Source organism: Hippoglossus stenolepis, chromosome 21 (genome assembly GCF_022539355.2).
Source record: "Hippoglossus stenolepis isolate QCI-W04-F060 chromosome 21, HSTE1.2, whole genome shotgun sequence".
Classification (NCBI taxonomy): domain Eukaryota; kingdom Metazoa; phylum Chordata; class Actinopteri; order Pleuronectiformes; family Pleuronectidae; genus Hippoglossus; species Hippoglossus stenolepis.
The window spans coordinates 10,058,749-10,080,095 of record NC_061503.1 but is presented as its reverse complement, the minus strand read 5'-3'; the positions used below and the strand labels follow the sequence as shown (position 1 = coordinate 10,080,095).

The following is a 21,347-nucleotide window of genomic DNA, read 5'->3' as shown; positions in this document are numbered from 1 at the left end:
TATTTACACAGTTACATTATGGAGACCCCATAACGCAATCATTACATTTCAAGGTTAAGATATGTTTATGGTTTGGCTTATTGTTTGGCATAGGTTAAGATTAGGTTAAGGTTGAGGGATTGGCAAGTAGAAACTATGGTTAAGGTTAGTGGAAGGTAAGGTTTTGGTTAAGATTAGGACAATCTCAGAGCCCATTGGCTATCGTCTGATGACGAATCAGCATCTGGGGGTGACGGCCAATATTTTAGGGCTTCCGGTGTAGACAGCGAAGAACCGGGTCAAGTCTTCCTGTTTACTTTCTGACAAGTCCACAAGAGTCCAACATTTCTCCACACTAAACACAAACAGCAATACTTTTTGTTGGTGTTTTACGTCCAGACGATGTTTTGGCCAATCTTTATTCTAAAGCCGATGCATATCAGCCAATGTGCTCGGCCTCTTTTGCTCTCCACACGGACTGTTTACTTGTGGGCAACCAAAGCCTGCTCAAAGGCGATTGGTCAAACTAGAATCAGAAGACTTCTTGTCCCTCGTCTATAGATTCTGCATATTCACACACAGAATCTGTTACTAGAGGTTTTAGGATAACGGTTAGAGGCAGTAGAAGTTATGGTTTGTCAGAGTGAGTCTCGAGGAAAAGTCATGTGTGTGTTGCAGACTTTTCCTTAAGTTTCAAAACCTATTGATTTTGATGCTTACTGTATTTATATCACCATGCTTCACAGTGTGTTTATGAGAGAGAAAATCTCTCAAACTAACTTCATATTCACGTTATAAATCACTTGACGGCTCCCAATTGGATAACCACTTTAATGTGCTGTTTAGGATCCCAGGCTTGATGTGAAATCAGGACAAATCAAGACACACATACGCACCGGGGACAGCTTTGGGACCACTTTCTTGGCCTGGAAAGGGCTGGAGATGTAAATCAAAGTGGACCCTCAGGAGTTATACATCCAGGAATCCTCCCAGAGAATCCTAACTTCAACCCTGACCTTAAAACTAGACCCCCGACTCTCCTCTTTTACCGTATCTAAAAGTGACAAAAGGCGTCGGAGTCTTCACACAAGGGGCCGAGTAGAACAGCAAAACCGACACTGGGATTCAAAGAGGAGCACTCCGCCGCTGAGGAGACACCGAGGGAGCCGCAGAATTAAACACCCAGATGGACATTTTGACACGGAGCTTTAAACTTACTGTCAACAGTGGAATCTAACGCTCAACGGTGGAATCTACGACGAACAAACACAGACCGCGCAGACTAAACACAGACACACACCAGTCCCAAACACTCCAGGAACGACCAGCCACCAATGAAGAAGTACAGTGCGCTACTGTCCTTTGTGACCTGAACAGCTTTAAATGACCTCTTCTGCAGTTTTACTGATCTGTATGCGTTTGTAATTACATTTGCGGTGATTGAACCCTCAGATCTTTGCCGCCACCCGCCACGACTGCTGACCGCTCAGTCACGATTAAAATATTTTTATTGGGTGTTACATCTCATCTACTGCAGCGATGTGTTTTTTTTGTTTAAAGTAAACATCATTGTTCACATTGCTTTAGTAAACCCCCCCAACCCCCGCCCCCCCCCTACCGCCTTTGAGAAAAACATTCCTCTGATGGAGGCTGTGTGAGGCTGCGATAAAAATAGATCGGTGATACACACTTTTCCACGGCTTTTGGGGGAAAATACTTTTACAATGGCAGTTTTAAAACGATGTCTGTGCACGTTCCCACCATTTTGTGTCCCCTCGTAACCACATATGAAGGACACTCCGCCCTCTCCCGCTCCTCTCACTTTCATTGCCCCATTTTCTGCGGCATTTTCTCGGTGATGTCATCTCCAAAGAGGGACTGCCGAGCTGCATTAAATGGAGTTTATTGAGGGAATTTGCCGCAAACAAAGACATTAAAAAACAAGTGGTCTGCAAAAGCAATTAACGACATTGCAGGCGATTCGTTGCAATATCAGGAAAACCATGTGCATTGTTTATGCACTTCATGAAAGCAGAAACCCCCAAAACACGCTATTGACCTCACTGGTTAAACTCAAAAAATATTTTGTTTCTTCTCCTCTGGATTTAATAGGTCTATTTTAAAAAGTTATGCTTGAGCCGGATAATTTTATTTAAAAAATGTGCTTTCACTATAGCCGGGTCACATTCACAGGGGTTTTTTTTTACTCTTTGAATTTTGCACTCCAGCACTCCTAAACTTTGTTTGTAGCAACTTATCTGAGAAGTTTCGCAGACATCGAGGTCAGGGAAAATACCAACAGGTATTTTTCTTGGTGTCACAGTCTTTGAAATGTGCCAAAAGGTATTGAAAAGTTCTCAATGACGTCTCTCTCTTTCTCCCTTGTGTTTCTCAGTTGTGAGTCTGGAGGGCCGAGCGGTGCACTTGGCCACCTTGGTGAAGGAGGCAGAGCAGAAGGTGTCGGAGCTTCAGGCTCAGGTGCAGAGCGAGGGCCCCTGTGAGCGAGAGGGATCCGACCAGGAAAGGCAGCTGAAATCCTGGGAGTGGAGGCTGCGGCTCTTCCGACGCATGCAGACGGGCTTCGAGCATGCGAGTAAGGCTGCGGGGCAACTTTGATGTGTTGTTTTATTTATTTTTTCACATGCTGAGAGAAGTTCACAGCTCACATCGTAGCAGCAGTCTACCAGCAGTCCTTTTTGGGTTTCATTTTTGCACCTTTTTTCTCTGCTGGCATTCTGTCTGGTCTGAGTTAAATGCTTCCACACTGAGATGCCGACCAGACAAGTGTGTGTATGTGTGTGTGTGCGTCCGTCTGTATTCCTGCTTTAATTTTTTATAGTCGCTCCATGACACGCTTAGTGGCATGGTAGACAGCCACCAGACACACTCACACGCACACAGGCCTCCTCCTCTTCCAACCAAACCAATCTGTCCTTACTTTATAATTCCACGTTCTCGTGTCATTCGAGAGATACGTTGTGTGAACTGGGATGGAAATTACACACCACATGTCAAAACGATGTTTATGGAGTCGTATTCACAATCTCACTCGGTGACATCCCCGCTCCGTATTGACATTAATTTGTGAAGATGGCAGAGTGCAGATGTGACGTCGCTGTCATTTTTGACAGTAAATTGCATGACACTGTTTTTTTTTACATTTTCCATCTCTGAAATTGAAACCGCGTCATTATAATGGTCATAATATGCAGCATAGCATCTCAGTCTGCTTGTGTTTACCCCGTCTGTCCCTCTGCTTATGTGCTCTGCCTCTTTAGGCCCTCCAGACGCTCCCAGTGCAGTTTCCCTGTCTGTCAGCAGCAGCACCAGTCTGACGGTGGACTTCCAGGAACCCCTTTGTGTCAACTCTGCTGTGGTTACTAAGTACAAAGGTCAGCTGCTGTGCCCATCCCATTGCTTCATTTAGAACTCAGAATCACAATATGAAAAATGATGGTGCACAATGAGGTGTCAAAACCTTTTAAAATGTCCATTTGAGCATTGTTCAAAACTAATTCAGATATTCTGTATGTTTTTCATCGAATGGGACCAGTTTTAAAGTGTGTTTTTTTTGTGATTGTGTGTTTTTTGTGTCTTTGCAGTGAGCTGGAGCTCTTCTCCGTGCTTCAGTCCTTTGCTGGGAGAGACGGTGGTGGAGGACACTGATCTGCTCCAGTGCAACATCACTGGACTCCCTTCTGTAAGTTCTGCCAGAATATGTCTCCACCACAACACTGACAGTCTGAAACGCTGATGATCAATCATTCAGGAAAAGTCTTTTGTTTTGAGATTCTGGGTTAGATTTTCCATTCCACATTTTCCACAAGTAGACTTTATACCTCGGCCAAGGGGGTTATGTTTTCACCCCGTTTCTAAGCAAGATTGCACAAAAACAATTGTATGGACTATCACGAAACTTAGTGGATGCCTAGTGGATTTTGGTGCACATCTGGATAATTTTTTTTCACTTTCTTTAACATTGTAAGATAGGGCAGTTGTTTTTTTTACATTTTCACTAATTTACCAGGGAAATCATTTTTAATTTTTTAATCAGGCACATTGAGGGAACTGATATCTATGAGTATATGAAATTTGGTGCAGCTTGATTGAATTCAAGGGGACTATTGGGCCTTGGCGGATGTTTGCACTCTACTTCCATTCGAGTTTCTTCTTTTCCCAACTCAGATAAAAAGGATACTATCTTGATTTATAACGAAGTTTATAGGCGACAAAGCAACACAAAGAACCACAAAACTATGGCTTCTCCAGCTGCTGGTGCTGACCAGTAAAAACATTCAGAGGCTGTTCTCCCACATGAAGGCCCCTGATATTATTTACATGCGAGCCTGAAGGTGTTTGCTTAGGCTACATTTTAAGGCATCTGCCCAGTGACTCATTCTTTATAACACACATCAAACACCACAGACGAGTTGTAGTCACCATCAATCGCAAACAACGGGGGTGAAAGACTTATGGCCCTGCTCAAAACACAATTTATTTGGCTACTGACCATTCATACGCAACAGTTGCAAAACAGCCTCCAAAATGATAAAAAGAGCAGCTTGGTTGCCTGCCACCTGATTTATGTTTGGCATTTTTAAGCGGGCATGTAGACAAATGGACACTCTGTTGGTTGTTTGTAATTGTGTGGGAGGAAAAAAAGCCCTTCTCCCCCACCACCACGTAAAAGACCCCCGCTGCCAGCCAGAGCTCGCTCCCGTCACAAGACAGGGGTCAAGGCGAGGTCAGGAAGTGTCGGCGTCTGGTTTGATTGATCTGGCTGAGAAAGGAGAGACATCGGCCTGCTGTCTGCACACTGGATGACACGGAGACAGACGGAGCTTCCCAATAGAGCCTTCAACTTTCTCACACACACACACACACACACACACACGCTAATGTCAAAACAAGTAGGGACCTAGAATAAGACACACAGATGCACTTATCCACACATACTTTACAAACTGTGCAACCAAATTTTGAGTTAACTGTCATATGTCATGTGTCCTCTCCTTTCAGGGGGCATATTACTACGTCCAGGTGTCGGCCTACAACATGAAGGGCTGGGGGCCTCCACAAGTCACAACCCCTTCCTGCGCTGCGCCGTCCAGTAAGTCTCTGTTGTGTGTGCGTGTACATACGTGTATGTTCACATGTGTATGTTCACATGTGTGCGCAAATTTTACATAAAGAACAAACATAAAACCTCCAGCTAACAGCAGCAAACAAGTACCTCCCTGAGGGCTTTCTGGCTGGCGCTGGGATCACTAAATTAACACCACCGTGTGTGTGTGTGTGTGTGTGTGTGTGTGTGTGTGTCATGTATGAATTATTCAATCCCTCTTAGCTTTCCCACACATAAAAGGCGCTTGGACATTGCATCACCTCACATTCATTCGCTCAATTGATTTGGTTTGTCTGACGTCATTCCAACGTTTGCTTTGACGATATTACGGGGGTGACAGCTGGTCAGCTCTCCTCTGCCAGCAGGCTGGGTGGGTATTGGGACCCCCGCTGCGGACGTCAGTGAGTGTAACCATAGCCTCAGGATGGTGTTTGGGGCTGGCTGGCAGAAGAAGCCACCGGGGTTCAGCCAAGAAGTTAACCGTGAAGTCATGTGCAGCAACAGCTGAGGTGTTGACTCACCACAGCAGCTCTGACCCTCTTCCTCCCTTATCTATCTATCTATCTATCTATCTATCTATCTATCTAATCTTTCTATCTATCTATCTATCTTTCTATCTATCTATCTATCTATCTATCTATCTATCTATCTATCTATCTATCTATCTATCTATCTATCTATCTATCTATCTATCTATCTATCTATCTCTCAAATTTGACTAAGTTAAATAAGAAACAGCTTGGGAAAATGTGCTCTTTTTGAATCTATAGCTTCTATGTTTTTATGCCAAATACTATAAATGGTTGGCTTGTGAGTCAGTTTATTTATTTATGTAAAAACATTAATTCAATGTATATTAGATTTTTTTTAAAGGATTCTCAAGCTGTAGCTGTTTGTGTGGAGGTTGTAAAGTCTGTACAGTGAGTGAGTACACACCTATCGAGAGCGAGTGAACATAGGTGCTGTGATTGTGGGCGTGTTGGCACACTCATGGCACATCTGGGGAACACATGGACATGTTTGTCCTCATCAGCACACTGTGTTTTTCAGCAAGTGTGTGTGTGTGCGTGTGTGTGTGTGTGTGTCTTCATTTCAAGAAACTGGGCTTTCCCTCTCTTTTTTTCTCTACTGTCCACCTCCCTCCCTCTCTCAGAGCTAATTTCGATGTTGCGTGTTTGTGTTTTCCATTTGGGCCTACCACTGGAAATATTTGCATGTCTGTGCTGTAGCGCGCGGCGCAGTCCCAACAGTGGGGGCCTTATACAGGCCCATGGACGCCCATTAAAGGGCCCGCTTGTCCTGTCGGGACAGGCACCTTTCCGGGAATAGAGCTCACCGTGTTTCAGCTCCTGCCCTCCAGGGGGCTCCGGGAGAGGGGGTTGGGGTGGGGGCGATGGGGTGGGGCGGGTGGTGCGTGATGGTGTTAGGGGGGAGGTGGGTTATCGCTGACACATCCTTCAGTGAGCAAGCAAGGATGCTGGTCTTGCTAAGGCAGAATGTTTTGAAGGTTCGTTTTCTGCAGAGCTGATTGTGTACGAGAAGAGACAACGTGTGGACGTGTGTGTGTTCGTGTGGAAAGAAGAACACGAAACAGCACAAAGACACACAATGAGAAAGAGGGAGTCAAAGATTGAGGCTGTATAAAGTTTTGGAGTTAGAAGCACATTTGTGTGTTACTTTCCTTTCTACGTGTGTTAGACTACGTGTGTGTGTGTGCGCATGTCTATCTATAGTTATGAGAGCCAATTTTGGTTCAATACCATCATTGTGATGACATTTTGGCTGGTCCTCACAAATTCAATGGGCTGTTTTCAGGTTAAGACTTGGTTTCAGGGTTAAGCATTTAGTTTGGATGGTTAAGGTTGGGGTAAGGGGCTAGGGATTGCATTATGTCAATGAGTGTCCTCACAACTATAGAGAGACGTGTGTGTGCATGTGCGTGTGCTGACATCTCAGCCCAAGTATGTGCTGGGCAGCCTGTTGCAGTTTCGCTCAGTGGATCTGTCTGTCAGCCAACCTCACCTTTCTTATTCTCCTTTTGTCTTATTCTCATGTATCTGCCTTGTCTGGTTTCATTTCTTTTTTCACTACTGGAGGCCTCAGAAAACAGAGCGAGGGCAATAATAATTTTTAAGGTCCTGAGCAGAATTTGGTTAACCTCCTCCCAACCCCCTGACTGATCCCCCTGATGTATGCATCAACACGCTACAGCCAAACAACAGTGAACGTATCAGCCAAGGATAATCTACATCACTGCTATTTTTACTAGAATGAAATCACCAGCATGAGTATTTCAACACTGAAATCATTTTTGTCTCTGGGAGGTTGCTGCTGAGTAGTGAGATTCTGACGCATGCATCAAATGAGCAGGTTTTCCATGAAAGTTCAAACAAGATGTCAAGTTTATTTTCATCCCTGCAAAGTTATTGCTCCACGGTCCATAGATCCAGATTCACCGATTTCAAATAAACGGAATGATGGTGATGTATTCAAACATTCCACTGTGAGCACAATCGTAGCCAAAAGACTGTATCGTTCGTCCAGTAGCAACCTGTCTGTAATAAAAGTCTTGAAAACGTTGCACACAGAGGACTGGCAGTATTCAACACGAGGCTCTCACGCACTCACTAGCACGGCTAAAAAAAATTTGATTTTCTATCTGCACTGTTCTGATATTTCTCTTTGTTTACCTGTGGCTGCAGGTTGGAGGGACATCGATGGGCGCGCTCCGCGTCAGAGAGGCCAGAAGGAGGCACTGGACCAGCTGCTCGGACAGATAAAGGAAGCTCACCGACACTGCGTCTGCCACGGTATCAACAACTTTCTGATCACTTTTTCGATGAACCTGTTCACCTACGAGAGAAACACGAGAGCTTTAGCGGCTTGCGTCACGGCGCGTTGAGCCCCAGTGTAACCGAACCCCCACAAACCTGATAGTGACTTGACGCACTCATTGAACTAAATATGAGCACACGTTATACCTGCTAGAATATATGTTGTTAAACCACCATTGGGTATAACTATGGAATTACATGCAGTAAATTCTTGGGGAGAATAACAACTTGCGACTACATGACTACAAATACACTCGACCCTGACGTGGGTCAGTGCTGGTGTCAGTTGAAGTGAAGCTGGAGCTGAAGTGAAATGTACCCTGAAGCGCGCTATGAGCTCCTGACATTAACCTGGGCTTCATTTTCACTGCGCCTGTCACATTTTAAACAAACACGTCTGAATTTCTTAGCCCCCGTCTCGTTCGCGTTTCAGAAACAAACACGAGCGCCGGGCGGTTTCGGCTCGCAGGTGTAACACGTCCCCACCAACTGCTGTGTTTCATCTCACCTTGACAGACACTTTACAATCTCAGGCACGACAAGTACTCCGGGGGCCATGCACAAGACGGCATGCCACCTCAAAAATAATACCCTCCCCTCTGTCTCAACACCCGCCACCCCCTTAAGCGTGCGTCTTTCCATGACTCAGCCCTTCCTCTGTTGAAAACCTCTCTCTCTCTCTCTCTCTCTCTCTCTCTCTCTCTCTCTCTCTCTCTCTCTCTCTCTCTCTCTCTCTCTCTCTCTCTCTGTGACAAAATGCAGATCAACCTCTCTCACACTCAAGCTGTTTATATCTCCAAACACTGCCGGCTGTAAGTCGCTCCCACAAGTGTCAAAACCTGTCCACACTGCCTCTCTTACATGACGGCGAACTGCATTTAGCATCGAGCTAAGTTGCCCAAACACACTCACCCACTTACCATTGTCCACTGTGGCCCGCACCGTATTTGCAACTGTGCGAGACGCAATATAATAGTCAGTATTGAGTGGCCCTCGGTCCGTCAGACGGCGACTGATTGAGCTTGAGAGTTCAGGCACGGTAGCCAAGGTGGCGTGTCCCGGGGTCATGTTTGTTATTCCTGTAAGAGACGAGTCTTGGGCTGGAGTCAGGAGAGGGCATAAATTAACACTGACTAGTGCTGCGGCCCCCCCACCCCCACCCCACACCCCGCCGCCATCCCCCAACAGCCCGCCAGTCATCCTGTCTACTGTCCATACATATACACCCAGAGAGATAGACAGGCACACACATAGATACACATGTACACGAACGCACACAAATATTCATGTACATGCTCGCTTTCAACTCTGCCCCCTCCCGCGCGACCATGCGCTCACCCCCCATCGCAGCCCGGTCCGTCTTGTAGCCCATGCCACCTTCTCCCTCTTGTCCAAACACTATTAATTAAAGTTTGAAAGAGGCCTTGACTAACACAGGCACCCCAGCAGTCGGCCCGACCTGTCTGTCTTACTCAGTGTCAAGCAGGAGCCGAGGCCGGGAGGACTGGAGCTGAACAGACCCGCGAGTGGAGAGAAGGCTGGGGAGGTGAGAGGGGTCGAGGGGCGCTGTTTTTTCTCGTTACGCCACCTCGACTCTTCCACCTGAAGAGAAAATTAGTTCTTCTCGGGCCCTGAATGGGGGGATTTATTGACTTTAAGTGGCCTGGGGCTGGAGTAAGATCACCTGGGAGGGGAGGAGAGGGGAGGGGACCCGTGAAGGGCTCGGGACCCGAGGTTTCTAATGAGTTGGGAGGTGCGTTATCTCACCAACAGGCGCCCACACAAACACACACATACATATATACCCACACCTCCCTCTCTCGCCTCCAACCCCCTCCAGGCCCACTAAAAATAAACATGTCCCCACAGACTTAACTGACCTCCCTGTCAGTGAGTGGCAAAGGTTTAGACACACACACACACACACACGCACACAAATTACTACAGCTCCTTGGCTCCACTCATATGGCTGTAGCTCAAGACATGCCATGCTCCTGCAGCTATAGTATGTGCAGGTAAACACACACACACACACACACACACACACATGCATATATACAAAGTTAGTGTTCCTCTGGGACTTGAGAGCTAGTGGTTCCCTCAAGGCCCATAGTCTGCAGTTGGCAGCCGGCACGACTGTCAAGCGGTGCCGCGCCACTGGAGCGCACGAAATGTCGAAAAACATTCCCCTCCGACCGTGTTTTTGGACGTGTCAAGTTTGTTGTCAATTAAGTAACTGCCTGTCACTGGAAAAGATATTTCTAGGGTTTGTCAGGACAGAGGTATTCACTGATGTTGGCGAGAAAGTCGGACAACAGTTTGTCACGGGTGCGTCAAGAGCATCATTATACTCACTTCAAAAAAAGTTAATGTGGAATTGACTCAATCCTTTCCCTCTTCTCTCTGTCTTGTCCACACAGAACAGTGCAAAGCTCCAGCACAGGCCAGGAAGCACTCGGTGTCCAAGAGCCTGCGCCACCTCTTCCAACCCACCAGCAAATTTGTTAAAAGCTTGAAAAGGTAGATCATCTTCCTGTCGCAACATTTATCCATAAATGTTAAACATTATTATTAGACAGATTTAACCCTTTATAATTTTTTTACCGCTTTTAAACCTTTACCCTTTTTATTCTACTCTTTTCAGTCTCTATTTGCTTAATAAATGTTTTAATCTGTGCTTTTGTGATTTTACATTCATTTCTTTTAATTTTGTCTCTGTTGAATCCACCTCTGTGTATGTCATGTGCTTTTAAAACTGCCTTGCCTAAATATGGGTGCAAATTTAATACTCATACATGGCACTTCAATCAATGTTTTGAATGAGAATTTATTTTATACAGAACACATTTTATTAATTAGTGCATATCAAAAATATTGACTTTGTGTCAATATTTAAGTCAATTAATTAAGTAATTTTAGGTCCAATTGTTACATTTTTATTGATTTAATTTTTTTATTTATCGTATTTATATCACTTTGCACATTTGTTGCTATCTTGTACTTTCCAGGGGTCTCTACCTGACATCCATATTCTACAGAGATGACAACGTGTTGGTGACCCCAGAGGACCAGATTCCTGTTGTGGAGGTTGAAGATTCGTACCCCAGTTCACTCATGCAGGACTTCCTCTGGTTTACTAAGGTAAACAGACAGACAGAACTGAAGGGGGAGAGAAAAAATACTTCAAAAAGATTGTTGAACAATATTATGCTAAGTAATGTGTAGTAATTGTGTAATTTTGTTTGTGTGCTCCCTGCGCCAGGTGTCGTATCTGTGGGAGGAGATTCCCTGGCTGCAGCAGTGTCTCAGTCCATCCCAGTCGTCCTGCTCCTGTACTCTACAGACACGCCTCAAAATGCTGCAGGCTGTCTCCCTGCTACAGGTAATACTACAACGCTCAATAGACTCACGTACCCTGGACATTATCCCTGAAATATTCTAGAGGGGTTGTATATGAGAGCACAAAGTTCCCAGTCAGTTGCTCCAGAGTTTTTCCTGCCAAAATGTCCTGAGACTGAGCCCATGTGAGAATACAGCAGGAAAATGTCTGTAAAGTGGGTCTTTTAAACACGTGATGGATGCAAAATTAAAATTAAAAAAACATCTGACGTGGACAATCTCCTGCTGCGTTCTCCACAAGTCTGAAAATCTGTGAGATTGTGTCAGTTGTGGTGATTATGAATTTTTTATCTTGTAGTCTGAGAAATTTAAGTGAATATTAACTTTCATTCTCTGCTTTCATCCCGTTGCTAACAACAGAAATACGTGTAAGTACAGTACAGTTATAATATGCTTTCATTTCTCAGGGAATGCTTGGCACCCAGGACCTTGGTCAGGTGTATTTTGAGCCAATCAAAGACAAGCACGGTAACGCCCTGCTGGTGCTCCTGAAGGACATGAACGCCTGTCCCAACCTGGACGGGGTCCGCTGGACGCAGCTTTGTAAACTCCAGCTCCAACGCAAGTCCATCTCCTCCCCTGAAGAGCCCACCGCCTTGGACATGCTCCTCATCACTCTGCATGTGAGTCGTACGGAAAGAGAGGTTCACTTTTGGAAGACTGGTTATTTTTTGCTTTTGTTTTGGAGACAGGCTGTTTCCAACAGCAGTTAGACATGGTGGGAGGGTTTGTCAGCAGTGGTTGTGGTTTTCATCAGGCTCATTCTTTGCATTTTTTCTGTTACCCAGAGATTTTTGCTAGATGTGACGGCGTAGTGTAAGACGCTTTGACAACAAACAAATAAATGCCCTTAATCACTGGAAAACTTGCATTTATTGAAATTGCTGTAATGACTTAAAACTCTCATTTGCAGGAAACCAGCACACATGAGGCTCAGTGGCTAAAACAATAAGACTTAAAATTGAAATGTGCTTCCAATTAGGAATTAGGAGCGCTGTATGTGCAGTCGCTCTTTATTTAGACAAACATTAATCATCACGACTGTCCGCTCCCATTTGTCACCGTCTCTGTAAGGACACGTATTGAACTGACTTGCCAATACATAAATTAAAATGCCAGATTTCTGGTCAAATCTTGAATTTCTGCCAATCCACCGTGAATATACTGTAAATCAGATGTTCCTATAGACACTTGTGTTTTGATTTTAAATCTCAGCCTGATGGGCAGGATGATGACGATAATTTAGCTAATTGTTGCTGTTGTGTTTTGTAACTAACGCTGTGTGGCTGCTTTGTTCACGACGGCCACAATCCGGAACCAAACCACAAGTTGATTTTGTCTATATTACCCGCTGAACCTGATACCATTGTTGCAACGCTGCTTTGTCTCCAGTGTAAGTTGGTTTGTCCTTGAGGTTTGAAAACAATGGTGGAGACTCACTTTTGCAAAACCACAGTTCACAGAAATATTTGTTCAGTGGCCAGTTATGAACAAATTGTATGATGAAATACATAAAAACATGCTGATGCCGTGCTGACTTTCACTGTTGGAACAACTTTTGAGGAAAATCTCTCAAGGACAAACAGCAGGAAAACTTTTTCTTTTATGAATGTGAGGAACTGTTACACAGACCAAACTAGAATCACACTCAACAGTTCCCTTAAATTCAATCAATCTGCACCGAATTTCACACACTCATAGATATCAGTTCCCTACATGTGATGGATTTGTTTCATCAAGATCCATCGCGATAATTTTTAACAAATGTTATAGAAAGCCCTCTGACCTGGATCTCCACCTACTTTTAGTGGCTTCTTCCCTAGCCAATTACCGACCCTTTCACCAAGTTTTGTGGAAATCTGTTTGGTTGTTTTTGTGAAAATAATCTTCTTGGCAGAGGTAATTAAAATCTGTATCTTTACACAATGAACCCCACGAATATACCTCTATTACACCAAAATTACCAGGTATGCTTGTTTTTCAAAAACGTGGGTAAACCCCCTGAAAAGACTTGATTGACTCGATTCCTGTTAGCAGTAGAGAAGTTTGCCTTTCTGTTTTTCCTCAGTGAGTCAGCCTCACAAATGCACCAAAAACTGACTCTCACCTCACTGTCTTGCCAAACTCACACATTCATCAGGTTGTCAAGTATACGTCACTGCCGATCGGAGCTGGAATCGATTAAAACCTGTGCCTACTCCAGAGTCATTTGACCAGGAATAAATGCTGCGGATGTTAGTGGGTCTTTAGACTGTCCTCTCACTTTGTCTCTGTCCACCTGCTGTTCTCAGGAGAAGCTGGCGTATCACAGGCGGAGCAGGAAGCTGCTGTCTCCAGGTTTATACCTGGGCTACCTGAAGCTGTGCACATCAGTGGAGCAGATCAGAGCGCTGGTGCCTCAGAAACTCCCCAACGTCCTCTGTCACACGAAAATTCGGGACAACAGCAACGTGTCCAGGTGAGGAACGACTGACGACTGATGTAGCTCAGTGGACTTAAAGCTGATTTCAAACATTAACGTTGTAAAGAAAGAAGGAAGTGCAGCTCCAGAAAATGTTTTGTGTTTGGTGAATGTCTGAAACCAGTCGTGTGGTGCAGCGGGTTTCGATTGTATTTTTGGATAAAACAACAGACTAAACTGGCGAAACAATGAAAGACGATGCGCGTGCAGCTTTGTTGCATTGCTCCGAGTGTGCGTTTTAACGTGCGTGATGGTTTCAGAGAGGAGTGGCAGTGGCTGCAGGCCCTCAGCTGTCTCGAGGAGTCGCTGGAGATGGATCAGGACAGACAGAGCGCTCCACATCGCCTCCTACAGGAGCTACGCAGCGCCATCAAGGGACTGATGGCCCACATCAATGTCCCCGGCAATCAGGTCAGAGGCAAACTGAAGACAAAAAAGCCCAACTTCATGACTTCATCAATAAGCGAAACAAGGTTTTATAGTTGGAATGCAAGATTGTCATACTTTGTGTAGAATCATTTTGACTGATACCATGGAACCAGTGGAAAGGCGCCAGGTTCCAGAGGCAGGCAGTAGCAAGAGCTCAAAGCACTGAAAAGATTCCAAATGATATTCAGCCAGTTCTGGTTAGACCACTAATTCTACATGATTTCTGTAAAAGAACACGGTTTGAATTCCAGCACAAAGGCAATCATCGTCCATTTGGCTTTAAACCTCTACCACCCACGGTTTCCCCTATGGGACGCTGCTTCTACGTACAATGAAAAGTGACGTGAAAATAAACATGAGAGTGCGCATATGTATCGACACATACGACTATCATCACAATGTTAAACTGGAAGCTTAAGGATGGACGTTACAAAAAGCTTAAAAACAACAAATATCGCTATAGCTCTAAGATACTTCTACCCTTGACTTGTTCCACAATAGAGCCCAACAGTCTATTAGTGATATGGGATAACCTCTAATTATAGCAAACCATGCAGTTGCATATTCTTTTCATTCCACTATTGGAGTTTTGGGCGTCTGGTTCTACTTTCGAGATACTTAAATGAGTGAAAACTGACTTCATGGTGGCCTAGAAGTCTGATCCATACGCTGTAAATGTGACATATGCGGTTTGAGTGCAACCTTTACTACGATCTTTATTACTATCTATAAAATAAAGGCAGAAGTGACATAAAAATGTACTTTTAAATAATGAAAAAGACATATCAAGCTAAATAGGGAGATCTCAAAGGAAACAAAGTGGGTCTTTTGCCTCTGCTTGAAGGTTTTAACTTACACAGGCCCACGGAGATGACCTGCCTGATTGTGTGTATGTGTGTGTAGGCCCAGGACTTCCGAATCTACTGCCAGGAAGTTGTGGAGTTTGGGGAGAAAGTGTCCTTCTTGCTCCTCCTGCCACCATCAGATGAAGTGTGCACAGCCCCTGGTCAGAACAACCCGTACTCCCCCCGCTCTGGCTTCCTCACCCTCCCCCTGCAGATCTTTGAGCTGGGTCAGTAGATTACATTTAAAGCACAAATGGGGATATTATCGCGATATACGATTTTTCAAATTTGCATACCCTCTTTCTCCCACAGTCCACTTCAATGCCTACAGCCCCAGTTTCATCGGCCAGTACTGCAGAGTGTCGGCTTTGCTGGAGCTGGAGTCCCTCATGTCCCAGCAATCACTGAGAGAGGCCTTCTCTGAGGCCGAGCTGCATGTTGCGAAGAAGAAACACCAGCAGGTCCAGGACCACATACAGGTAGGACCAGTCAGCCGGTGAGGACGAGGACACACTCCTCTGACGTCTTCCTTTGTGTAAGAATTATGTGCTCTAGGCACACTGCTACATTTCTTTATGTGTGGCCGTGACATAAAGAGTGAAAGACAAGTTCTCATGAGAGAGAACTGCATCGATGCCACTTGCGGGTACGTGCGGCAGAAACTACGAGGTCTGACTGTCTGCATGGATGGTAAAAACCTTATGGATGATAGTGCTGCTCACGGCTAAACAATGTAGCAACAGAGCAAAAGACCAAGTTCGAGATCTCTTATTTAATTATGAGAAGTGTAAAAACTTTTTGTGATCATTATGAAACTATAGCAGGACAAATTTGAATCTGGCGCCACAGTCTAGATTTAAAGGGAAACACTGCTCTAGTTTTGGTTCTCTGAATTTAAACCATCCAATCCAAATGAATCTAGTGGTTTGCTGTCGTCTGCTACTGAGATAAACTCTCATGATCTTATTCACTCTACTACAGCAAATGGAGGATGTGTGGCGGGATGCGAGGTGGATTATGGACGCCTTGCAGTACGCCCGCTACAAGCAGCCAATAGGAGGCATCTCCATAACCTGGATAATTGACTTCTCCAATGACGTGATGCCCGACAAGCCTCCCTCCACCTCCTCCCAGCCAGACTTCATGCCCTCGCCGATGCCCTCACCCGAACCCTGCCGCAAGCACTCAGGTCTGACCTCAATCCGCCAACATAAACATGTTTGATTCTACAAGTTACAAAAACACCAGTAAAATACAAAATTCTCATGTTCGACTATGATTTTGCTCAACCTTTGATTTGCATCCTGCAGATTTTGCTGGACTATCAGACGAGGAAGGCTCCTCCGAGGTCTTCCTCACCACGGACAGTGACTATGACTCCAGTCGAGCCCAGAGCCCACGGGAGCTGGACCTGCTGCCCCCCTCACCACTCTCATCCTCTGCACCCCTGGAGCCTCGTGGCTACTTGTGCAGCGATGGAAGCGGCTCTGGGGGAGGGATGTGTCTTGGCGGGGGCGGACATGGAGGAGGCGTGCTAAGGGATTCCACGCCAGACGTCCTCCAGGCCTCAGAGCTGCTGCACGGGAGGGAAGGTGATCGTTGCGGAGTGGGGGGAGGAGTTCGGTGCGGAGGAGACAGGCGGAGGGGGGCGCCGGAGTTGTTCGACAGTGACTTCATCCTGCCGAGCCGACAGATTGAGCTGTTGCACATAACAGAGAAGAGGCAGGCGTTCTGCGTGAGGACAAGCAGCCTGGAGTTTCCCTCCAACAACTCACCCCCCCATCAGCCTTACTCCTCCCACACTACATGCCACTCACCCTCCTCATCACCTCAGCGATGGCATAGGCCTTCATCAGTGGAGCGCTGTTGCTCGGCTGAGCGCTGCTTACCACAGCTTCCACCAGCTCGTACGTTATCGGAGGACAGTGGCACCCAGAGACTCTCCTCGCCATCACCTGCTGCCCTCAGGAAAGGCTGTCACGCCACGCTCAGAGTGTACCCACAGTATCGCACAGGCCTGCCGAAGGAGACCAGTGTTAAGGTATCAATGTGTTTTAATCTGATGAAGTATTTCCGTTTGAGTGTTTTTGATATGCTGGCAAAATCTGAATGCATCCTTCTCCTCCCTGTGCGTCAGCTTTGTGTAACTTCAGGCACGTCGGCGCAGGAGATGGTCCAGCTGGTGGTGCAGGAGATGAACGTCGTGTCTCGGCGCCTGCTTGGCAGCGGCGGCGGCAGCGGTGACCAGGAGCAGTGTGTGTACTACAGCCCTGAACAGTTGAAGCACTTTGGACTCGTGCTGGTTGTGGGCAACAGAGAAAAGTGGCTTCAGGATGATTTCTGCCCCCTGGAGCTCCAGAACCCCTGGCTGAGGGGCAAACTATGCGTTCGCATTAAGGAGTATTCACCGCTAGCACTGAAACACAGCCGGGCCACCACAGTGTGATGCTTCCAAGAGAGAGAGAGAGAGAGAGAGAGCTCATGCCTCTTTTGATAAATGCATATTAAAATCAAGGAACTGTTACATTTGTACAAACTGTCCACAGACTCCTGAATTTTAGTGTATTTTCTCTCTCAATGGGTTACTGTCAACGACTGAAACATGCTATGTTATATCTTCGGCTGTCTTCTTGTTATCTTAAAACACTACTCTGAGAATCTGTTTCCATGAAATGTGTTCTCCCGTACAGAAGACCTTTTTTTATGAACATCAGAGAGCCTCATATGGACACCAAATGAACAATAACAAAATGGAACAAAGAGAAAATAGTTTTCTCGTGCTGTCAGCCTGCATTGGGAAAGAGATTGTGATGCGCAGCAGGATTAATGGAGCGTCACTTTGACTTTTGGCATTATCGACGCCGGCACATCAGGCCACGCGCGTTGCCAAATTACGTTGGGCAGCATCTTCGTCACACACGGACGTGAACTCTCTCATTGTGTCATTCCCAGAGAGCTGTCGGCTGCAGCCGCCCGGCCCCTTGTTCCCAGGATGTGGGCTCTGGACCTGGACCAGAGGGTGGGAAGGAAGGCAGGAGTACAGAGGGGGGCTGGCGTCTCCGCTTGGGGACGCAATCAGCCCAACGATTTGGCCTGTTAGCCTGTCACTCAACCGCTCTTGGCCACTTAGGCTGTCCGGTAGCGAGGAAGCCAAGCGAGGGAGAGAGAGATTAACAGAGAATTAGAGAGAGAGAGAGCGAGAGAATAGAGGGGGAGGAGAAGGCTGCATCTTTTAGATCTTGGCACCGTCTCTCTGGAGCTCTTCTTCCCCCTTTTACAGCAGCAAATCCTCTGTATAGTAGACTCAGTCGTAGTGTAGCTCTCTAATATGATCATGCCATCTTGTGAAAGTACCACAGAATAAAAACCAGGTCATTTGGATTTTCACAACAGACGGAAAAAGAAAACAAGCAATACCCCGCCTCTTGTTGTTTGTCTAATTGGTGGAAAATGCATGTGAACCCTTCCAGAATTGTACATCTGAAGTACTGTAGTCATGCTGTACTAAAAGTTAACCGGTTTAGTGTTTTGTTGTGTTTGGGTTCAGTGGTATTCCCAGAAGCACCAGAAAACGGTGCCTGTCAGTCTAGAGCCGGGTCTCCCAGAGGGATTCAAGTGTGAAAGGGATGACTTAAGTTGTTAGGAGGCCAGACATTTGTAAGCAAAGCCACATACTATACTTTCCACAGTGTCTCCCACAGTGCTTCAAAATAACTTACATAAGAAAGGACTTAACCAGAAGAAAAATATTTTAGCCCCAGTGACACATGGGAGACTCTTGACAAACCACAATGACCTGCAAGGTGGGGGTCATGCAACCAGCTGACAGTGGGCTGGTTTTATTTTGCCTTGTGCTGTAGAAGAAGGTACACAGCAAAGGGAATTACATTTTACTGACCTGCTAAAAAAATAGTGACACTCTACAACAAAGTGGGACACTCTTAAATTAATCTCATAAAACATTAATTGAATCTATAAACCTAACTCCTAATTCATAAACGGATATTGGTCAGTATGAATTATATAAATCTGAAAGATAACTAGTTAATAACTAGATTCTAATTCCCCCTGAAGTTATTTGTCATTGAAGTACAGTACTTGAGAAAATGCACCGTGTTGCCTCCCAACACCAGAAGCATCAAACCCAATTAGTGCAATTTCACTGTAGCAGCTATAGACTGTAAATAAAGATGGACGATGCCTCTTCCATCATCCATCTTTATTCTTCTCCTCCCACTATCCAGAAATGAAGCCCAAATATCCAGTTTGCGAATGCTGCCATTTTTTGCGCATTAGGAGTCTGCGCAGTAGCATCAGGGGTTGAGCTGTGGAAGCCAGGTCCTGCTCAGCCAATCGTCTCAGCCGTCGAACAGGACGTTTCACCTTGTCTTTATAGCATCAAATAACGACTTAAAACCAAACACTGGAAATATTTGCACTTGGACAGTCAGTTTGATAAGAACTCCCTAAATTTGCTTGACGTGTACTCTGAATTTTTAGTTTGGTCCATGACCTGCTGACCACAGTCAAGAAACTGCAATGGTACGGCCCCGCACCAGCTTTGTGACCCTCACTTTGCAAGATGTAGCAGTCCACACAGGTTCCTGTGATGCTGTCATAACCTCAGTCACCACAACTCTGATAAAATACTACACATTCATTCTAACTACACAATAAATTAGGCCTCTTAACAATCTAAACATCTGTTATAGCTCTTTTTTTGGGACCCTGTGCCAACTTTTGCTTTCTCTTCTCACACTGCACTTAAGAGTCTGAAACTTCCTAACATTACTTTTGTGAACCAGCACAATCTGTCTTTCGACTGATTTCCACATCTCATGCTAACAGACTCTTCAGGCAGTTAAGTTTTCATTTTTGTTCCTATTATCCATTCTTCAACGTGTCAATAATTATTTTTCCTTTTCTAAAAAAACCAACAAAGCTCAGCAATGTCATACCACTATAATAACCTGCAGCATTTCTAAATGTAGCACCAGGAAGGTCCAGAAGACGAGAGTATGATGGGTGAAGTCAGAGGACCTGGCGTCAGTTTCTGTAGCATTCCAGGCTCACAGGAGGGAATTGAACCTGTGGCGGGGGGGATTCAACAGTGTCTCTCTCAAAGTGTTTACAGAGTTTATTCTCCTTACACTTTTCAAAAATGTGTTGATGTGTAACTACTGTACAAAGATGTCTTAACACAAACTAATGTTTTAAAGTGTAATTGGTTTTACTGATGGCTTGAACTTGTGTTAGAGCTTAGACGTCTTCTTTATTCACATTGTTAAAAGGTTTTTTTACGAGGGCCGACTGCAAAAAAAACAAATCACACAACCCGAAACCCGAAGCATGTAAATAGACAAACGAGAGCAGGGGTTGAATGTACTGTATCTGCCTGAAATGTGAAAGTGAATGTGGGGCTGTAATCGCCACAGGGGTCAAAGGTCGGTGAAGCTACAGGGCAGGAGTCTGTCTCTAGATTGTGCAGGAGGGGGGAGAAAGGGGGTTTATATTCCCTTTTCCAGTCGAAAAACATTAGGCCCCATGTTTACAAGGAGCTGGTGGCCGAGTCATGAAGGAGACATCACGTCACTTTTTTTAAAATCTATTTTTATTGAACAATAAATGAATATTACAAAATAAAAGCCTCGGTTGTTTGTGTGGCTTTTCGGCTCTTTTAATTTGCTGCACATGAGTGAAGGAAGTTTCGAACCTTCTTGTGTGTCCCACTCGAGCACCTTTTATGAAGTATTAACACTTTTTATATCAGCGATGAACCACTTAGTTTATGCTGATGATTCCTCGAGGATCCGTGGTATATTTTGGCTCAACTCATCCACCATTAAGTTCCATAACAATCGTATAGTTCAAGTCCAGTGCAGATCCGATTCTCGCCGGGGCTCATTCCTTTAGTTTAAAAGTTTCATCCACACGTATGATTTGCTCCCAGAAGCCGTTGATTCGTTCTGATACGCATGGGAGTGAAGGACAAATAGAGGGCGCTTGTTCCTACAGACGCTGTATTGCAATGACCTCACCAGTGTTTGCCGACCAGTTGATGAAAACTGAACGGAGGGCAGCTGCAGACACAATATCACAGTGTAAGTGGTGGGCTTGGCCACATGAAGCCTGCAGCGTGCACTCAGCACAGAGGAACAATGATGCCACTATTACTAATGTTGAGGGAGCGTTATTGACGTAGATTTTTCAGCGGGAATAAATGGGTTTTACGTTAAATACTTGACATGGTGACGTCCCCTCCATGTGTGTTACAT

General features: G+C 45.3%; 1 protein-coding gene across 1 annotated transcript in view; it reads left to right on the top strand.

Annotated features, from left to right (window-relative positions):
* LOC118101061 (ankyrin repeat and fibronectin type-III domain-containing protein 1) overlaps positions 1-20,712 on the top strand; it is a 117,801-nt gene extending 97,089 nt beyond the window's left edge. The window contains exons 8-23 of the mRNA XM_035146697.2: positions 2,375-2,572; positions 3,258-3,371; positions 3,582-3,679; positions 4,999-5,089; positions 7,807-7,914; positions 10,359-10,458; positions 10,947-11,079; positions 11,201-11,320; positions 11,745-11,960; positions 13,629-13,795; positions 14,059-14,209; positions 15,131-15,299; positions 15,385-15,551; positions 16,054-16,261; positions 16,383-17,113; positions 17,210-20,712. Coding sequence (XP_035002588.1) covers positions 2,375-2,572; positions 3,258-3,371; positions 3,582-3,679; positions 4,999-5,089; positions 7,807-7,914; positions 10,359-10,458; positions 10,947-11,079; positions 11,201-11,320; positions 11,745-11,960; positions 13,629-13,795; positions 14,059-14,209; positions 15,131-15,299; positions 15,385-15,551; positions 16,054-16,261; positions 16,383-17,113; positions 17,210-17,518 — 3,080 coding nt within the window. The 3' untranslated portion in view covers positions 17,519-20,712. The remainder of the gene's footprint in view (positions 1-2,374; positions 2,573-3,257; positions 3,372-3,581; positions 3,680-4,998; positions 5,090-7,806; positions 7,915-10,358; positions 10,459-10,946; positions 11,080-11,200; positions 11,321-11,744; positions 11,961-13,628; positions 13,796-14,058; positions 14,210-15,130; positions 15,300-15,384; positions 15,552-16,053; positions 16,262-16,382; positions 17,114-17,209) is intronic.
* The last annotated feature ends 635 nt before the right edge of the window (positions 20,713-21,347 follow it).